Source organism: Saccopteryx bilineata, chromosome 6, assembly GCF_036850765.1.
Source record: "Saccopteryx bilineata isolate mSacBil1 chromosome 6, mSacBil1_pri_phased_curated, whole genome shotgun sequence".
Taxonomy (NCBI): domain Eukaryota; kingdom Metazoa; phylum Chordata; class Mammalia; order Chiroptera; family Emballonuridae; genus Saccopteryx; species Saccopteryx bilineata.
In genome coordinates, this window is record NC_089495.1 from 164,626,084 (window position 1) to 164,632,749 (window position 6,666).

General features: G+C 51.9%; 1 protein-coding gene across 1 annotated transcript; it reads left to right on the forward strand.

Annotated features, from left to right (window-relative positions):
• Positions 1-1,102: 1,102 nt before the first annotated feature.
• On the forward strand, positions 1,103-6,320 carry LOC136308619 (cystatin-C-like). Its single transcript, XM_066236157.1, has 3 exons — positions 1,103-1,456; positions 5,081-5,194; positions 6,012-6,320. Exons 1-3 carry the CDS (start codon positions 1,211-1,213, stop codon positions 6,093-6,095), a joined length of 444 nt encoding a protein of 147 aa, XP_066092254.1. The 5' UTR covers positions 1,103-1,210; the 3' UTR covers positions 6,096-6,320.
• Positions 6,321-6,666: the final 346 nt, after the last annotated feature.

Below are 6,666 nucleotides of genomic sequence, written 5' to 3' on the forward strand. Positions count from 1 at the left end.
GGTCATAACTATAGAACTGAAAATCAAAGATGTTCTTTAGAATAAGTATCGCTGTTAGTTTATCTGCATCTGTAGAAATTCCTTCCTCAGCTTGTCAACACCCATAGAAAATTTTCCCTTGTATTAAAGTAATTATCCCTCTTTCCTTTTGCAAAATTACCCCTTACCTTCATCTCCTAACAGAAACACGATGAGCTTCTGCCTGAATTAGGGCCCTAGATAGCTCTTCTTTTAGATCTGAAATCAACAGTTGTGCCTCTCAGCTTGATTTTTTTTTTTTTTTGCAGTTAACTTATCAAATGAAAATATTGTTAAATTTACTGTCATCTGTATCTTTTTACACTAATATGTCTACTAAAAAATAGAAAGTCACTCCCCTCCCCCAAGAAAAGTAAAATAGAAAGTTATACATGGGTTCAGTTACATTTCTATAGGGCAGCCCTCTATCTTGTCAAGATCAAAGTTCACTCGCTCACTCACTACCTGTTACATACAGACCCTAGACCTTCTGGCCAGGGAGAAGCCCAAGTAATGTTTGTGAATAAATAAATTAGTTGTGAAAAAGAGAGCCTGAACTTTTTGCCAAATAGGGGTTAATTAACCCACTTATGTTTGGCAGAGAAATCCCCCAATACAAGGTGCAAATGGGGTCTTCCGCAGCCTTTGAAATCGTACCCTGTTCTGGGTTCCCTAGAACTCGACCAATGGCTCAGAGACCAAGACAGCTAGTTTTCCTTTTCAGGCCCAGAGAAGCGTGACATTTGTTGAGACCACGGCGAGCTGAGCTTGGGAGCACACGAGAGGCCCCGGAGTGGGGGAGGAGCTGGAATGTGCGGCGGAGGGGCACAGACTTGAATAAGGCCCGGTCTGGGCGGGGTAGGTCTCCGGGAGCGGAGGAGCTGGGGAGAAACGAAGGGCTTTAGCTGTAGGTCCAGGACTGGGGGGAAGGAGCTGTGACAGGAGGCGGTAACGGAGAGCTGGGCAGAAGGGCTGGAAGAAAGATCTCAGGACTTGGAAGGAACAGCAGGGGCGGGGCAGGTCTGCCGGAGGGCGTGGCGAGGTGACTGGCGGAAAAGGAGGAGCGGAGGGCGGGGCGGGCGGAGGCAGGACAGGCCGGGGATAAAAGGCTCTGCAGGCCTGTGGTGCGGCCACGGGATCGCGCCCCTTGTCTTCTCTGCTCCCGTCCTAGCTCGTGTCCATCGATCCGACCATGGCCGGTGTCCTGCGCGCCCCGCTGCTCCTGCTGGCCGCCCTGGCCCTGGCCTTGGCCCTGGCCGTGAGCCCCGCGGCCGGAGCCAACCCCCGCAGGGGCCCCTTGGTCGGCGGCCTGACAGAAGCGGACGTGGAGGAGGAGGGCGTGCAGCAGGCGCTCAAGTTCGCCCTGAGCGAGTACAACAAGGCGAGCAACGACGCCTTCCACAGCCGCGCCATGCGGGTAGTGCGCGCCCGCAAGCAGGTGCGTCCCGGGCGGGAGGGCGGCCGGGGGCGGGCAGGGCGGCCGGGATGCGGAGCAGGCGCCTGGGAGGGCGTGGCCGTCCTGATGAGGGCCACCAGCCCCAACCGCCCAGCTGGCTGGAGCGTCACCCGCCCGGGCTTCTCAGCCAGGCCGTTTACCCGGCCATTTCTGTGCCCACAGACCTTCGCCACAGACCTTCATGGGCTTATTCACTCGGAGGGACACTGGGTCCCAGGAACTCAGGGTCGGTGCCCAAGCCTTTATTTATGTTTTCAAGCACCAGCTCAGCAAGAAGGACAAGGCTTGGGGTCAGGGCCGCTGTCCAGCCCGCTTAGCTCACTAGCGCAGGCTCAAGGGACTGGGGCCTCAGTGTCAGCTGGCAACTAAGTGACCACAGACTAAATTGAAAACAGCCTGCACACCCGGATGCCCTCCTGGCGCTGCAACCGAATGAATTTTGAAGCACTTTTTTTCTTTTAACTTTATTTTGACATAATTTCAGATTTACAGAGCACTTGCAAAAATATCACAGAATCCCTGTAGATTCTTCACCTAGATTACTCAAATGTTAAAATGTAGCCCTATCTGCTTTATCCACTTCCCTCTGTCCTCATGTGTGTGGGTACATACATTCCTCTGAACCATTTGAGAGTATGTTATTTCATAAAAGCAAGGGTATTTTCTTACACAATTACAATACAATTTTGAAAATAAGGACCGAACACTGAAAACAGTTACCTAACTCATAGACACTCGGATGTCTGTGCTGGTTTTAGAGCCTAGGGCACTCCAGAGTCATGCACTGCAGCCACTGCCCTGCCGCTGCCTTTACCCTGGAGCAGCCTGCCTGTCTGTTTCGTCACCTTGGCATTTGTGAGGGTCCAGCCAGGATGTGCATACTGGCACTCAGTTGGGTTGGCTTGAGGTTTCCCCAGCATAATATTTTAGTCTCACAGAAGAGACAGGTTTTCCGAGTCTCCTCCCAGCAGGTGCCGCTAAACCAGCCTCCATGTCCTCCACGTGCAATGGTATTTGGGGACACAGGTGCTCCAAACATCCTCCCTGGGGAGGGACCCTCACTGCTCACCTGGTTACCCCAAAAGTACCAGCAAACATGGAGTCCAGGATGTGGCCTAGGGTATCCAGGTAGATGCCAGGCAGACAGTCTTGCATAAGAACCCAAACCTGCCTGTGCAATGCTGGAGGAAAGGCCCTGGGACCATTACTTTCTTCCGTAGGTCACACCCTTGGAGCAGGCTCTGGGTTTTGAAGTCTCACTCCTCACCTTGAGACGGGCACCCGCCACCACTATTCGGTGGTAGTTGAGTGTGTGCTGGAGTAGAGAGGACCAAACCTGACCCTTTCTGCCAGCCTCCCCTGAAGTTCTAGACCCGTAATGGCGAACCTATGACGTGTGTCAGCACTGACACGCGTAGCCATTTTCAGTGACACGCAGCCGCATACCAGAGAAGTATGGGGTCGCATGCCGAGAAGAACGTTTCATCCTCGGCTCCTGCATGGTCAGTTGTAGGACCTGAGGATAAAACATTTGCTGTAGTGTAGACACTCTGTGCTGGAGGTCTGTAGGCCAAAACAACAGAACTCCAGCACAGAGTGTCTAGTTCTGGGACTTCCGGTTAGGTGGTTAGGGGATCTTTGACCTCACTTCCGACCAGCCAAGCAGGGAGCAGCGGAATGCCGTGGGGGACACAAATTTGGGGGCCCTGTGATCACCATTACCAGCAACCACATAACCACAGCAACCATCATACAATCTACTGTTCTGGGGTGTCGTGGATTTCTAATTGACCATCATTACTGAGATAAGTGAGGGGCAGGCTGGGAGAGGCGAGGGCCTGTTCTATGGGTGCCGTTTCCCACCATTAGAAATAACGGCAGCCATCTTAATTTACATAAGATGCTACTTGCAGAATTTCAAGACAGCATCTGGGCTCAGGTGTTTGTCAACCTGAGGTCAAAGCTTGAGAATCTGGAAAGGTGCTGCTTGGAGAATCAAGAGGAGTGCCACTACGAACAGGAAATTTGGAGTGCCTGGAACCGATTACCAGATACTTTTAGCACCCTGAAAAATATAGCAATGGCTTTACTCACAACTTTTCCCTCTACGTACTTTTGTGAGACCTTATTCTCAGCGTTAAATAATATCAAAACCAACAAAAGAAACAGATTGATGAAGTTAGTAGCGCTTACTTGGGCTTGAAGTGTACAAAATACCAACCTTCAACTGAAGATTAAGCCAATGAAATTCAGCAACAAAAAAGTCACTAATAGGCAAGTTAGTTAAAGAATTCCCCCTCCCCCTCACTTATCTTAGTTCATGGCACCCCACACAAGTTAAATAATATCAAGACCAACAAAAGAAACCGATTGACAGATGAACAAAGGAGTCAGTCACTAAGCAGTAAGTTAAATAATTAGTTTTTGGTTTATTAAATACAGTTATATATTACAATTATAAATTTTTGTTATTTAAACTATAAATATTGTAAAATTACGGTTTTTTTCTCGAAGTGACACACCACCCGAGTTATGCTCGGCTTTTTGGTGAATTTTGACACACCAAGCTCAAAAGATTGCCCATCACTGTTCTAGACACACAGGGAGGGCAGTCATCAGAGTCCAGACAGGAGGGGAGGAAGCCTCAGGAAGGGCTACTGGGCGTTGAGCTTGTCCTTGAAGGGAAGCTGGAATGTAGACCACTGAAGAGCGGAATGGAGACAGACACGCAGCAGCAGAGTGTGGTGCTGCATACCAGTTTGTAGCGCCCATTTTCACCTCCTTTCAAAACTTCAGACGATGGGTCAAGATCAGACCCATTTCTCCTGCAGCAGTTTGCTGGCACCATCCTGTTTGGATGGGATGTGCACTCCCTGCTCACCAGGTCCCCGCCATTCTGTTCCTTTCCGGTGTGACAATGGTGTAACAGCTCATTTCCCCATGTGGAAGCAGATGGATCACAGGACTGGCTTGAAGTCCACTGGACAGAGAGCCTGGAGCTTGGGCTGGGCCTCATCACAAGTTTCTCCGGGGTTCTCTGACTTGTCACGAGGTGTGTGAGGACAGGTATCACTTCTATAATCTCAAATGTAAAACACATGAAGTATGTGGCACTTTGGAAGTGTTCCCATCACAAATAACTCTTAGAAGGCAGGCATTCCAGAGGCATCTTTATTGGCCTTGAGCCCTGGGGTGTATGTTAAGCACCTCATTCCTTCTGCTCAGGAGGGTGTGAGCAGCCTGGTGACACAGAATGAGTCTGCTGGGCTGGGGTCACTAACTGGACTGTAGTGTCAAGATCATTACCATGTGACTCTTCCTGAGGTGGAACCAGTCTTGGCTCTGGCAGAGCTGTTTTTCCAGTTCCTGGCAGACTTTTGTTGTCTGGCTTCCACCTGCCATTTTCCTGCCAGACTGTGTGACACACCTTGTCAGAGCTGCTTGTAAACAAGTTACAGGAAGGACCTGGCGCCCATCGGCTTGGGCAGCCATCAGGAGGGGCTGGAAGCCTTGTGACGCTGGCCCAGTGAGCGGTAACAGGAAGGTAACTGTGCCTGTGTGACACGGGCAGGTGTTGAAAGCCAATCCCACTCTTCACATACACAGATCGTGGCGGGGCTGAATTACTTCTTGGATGTGGAAGTCGGTCGAACCACATGTACCAAGTCCCAGCCCAACTTGGACACGTGTCCTTTCCATGACCAGCCACACATGAGGAAGGTATGTGCCTGATGTGGGCCAGGGGCCAGGCATGTAGGGTGCAGGGGCAGGGCTGTGCTGGTGGCATGGGTGGGGGGTTCAGGTGTTGGGGTGCATGTGGGGGAGAGGGTGCCCGTGTGTGTGCAAGTTCCTAATTTGTACTTATAAGGGTGTTTGAGTGGGACATTTAGGTACCATGTACTTTGGGGATTGTTACCTGCTGATTGGAGGAAGCAGCTGGGGTTGAGTGAGAAATACGGCCCTGTAACCCCAGCCTCGGCCACTGGAACAGATTAAAGGGAATTAGAAGCCCCTAAGAAGAGAAACTCTCCCATGCTGCCTGGCTCTCTGAACACCAGACTGTCCCCTGGGCTTGACTGGTTCTTGGGATGTCTCAGCTTCTGGGAGGCCTCTACCCACTTGTCACCTCCCCAAGCACACTGCCTCTCTCAGGAGGGTTTCCTGGACTGGGTCCATCCTTTTGGACCTGTCTTGGTGCTAGCCCATTGGACGTGGAGGGAACTTGGCTGCATGCCCCACACCCTTGGGCTGTGTGGCCTTGCCTGGGCTGCTCCTTAAAGGGCCATGCTGGTGCAGCACCGTGGGTACCTGCAGGGCAGGGGGACAGGAAGCCATCTCCTGGACTTGGAGTGAAGGGGGAGGGATTGCCCAGACGTCACTGCAGAGTCCTGCAGAGTCTTAGGGGGCTAGGCAGGGTAGAGGTTGAGAGTGCTTCAGACAACTGCAGTTCCTCACCTGCACTTCTGAGATCTCATGCTGGGTCTTTTCCTCTTGTACTGTAACCCGACTGACCACCTCTCTTCCTTCTCTTTTGCAGAAAGCACTCTGCTCTTTCCAGATCTACACTGTCCCCTGGTTGAACAAGACCTCCATGGTGAAGTCCAGCTGCATGGACGCATAGAGAACATGACACAGGCTGGGCCGCACTCACTGCCTCCCACACACACTCGCCACCCCGGCGGAGTCCCTCAGTGCGTGGGCCCAGAAGACAAACAGGAGGCGTCTTGAGCATCATCAGAACAGCTGGTTGTGCTGACTGGCTCCTTTCTTTAGTTGCTTTGTGGATGCACCTGTCGCTGGTGCGCGTGTGCTGCTCCTACTTTATGCAATAAAAAGTAACATCAGCTACTTGAGTGGTTCACTGTCTCGGGGATGTGTGTGAAGGGTTTGAACAGTTACTTGTGATAAGCACCTTGTCCTGCTGGCTCTGGAGGGCAGAAGAGGGATCCGAGCTGACACATATGGGCACAGCTGGCATGTCAGGGGAATGTGCTGCCCCTATTAGGCTGACAGTCATGGAGTCGGACTGGGAACCCAGGCCTTCAGTTGTGGTGGCCCCTGGTAATCCATAAGAAAGGGACCTCTGCTGCTGGCTGTGGAGACTTAGATGCTGCTTTTGAAAAGAAGACTGGGCCCTGGCCGGTTGGCTCAGCGGTAGAGCGTCGGCCTGGCGTGCAGGAATCCTGGGTTCG

Coding starts and splice junctions, on each gene's coding strand:
- LOC136308619 (XM_066236157.1), top strand. CDS start 1,211: ATGGCCGGTGTCCTGCGCGCCCCGCTGCTCCTGCTGGCCGCCCTGGCC. Junction 1,457..5,080: donor TAGTGCGCGCCCGCAAGCAG/GTGCGTCCCGGG, acceptor TCACATACACAG/ATCGTGGCGGGGCTGAATTA. Junction 5,195..6,011: donor ACCAGCCACACATGAGGAAG/GTATGTGCCTGA, acceptor TCTCTTTTGCAG/AAAGCACTCTGCTCTTTCCA.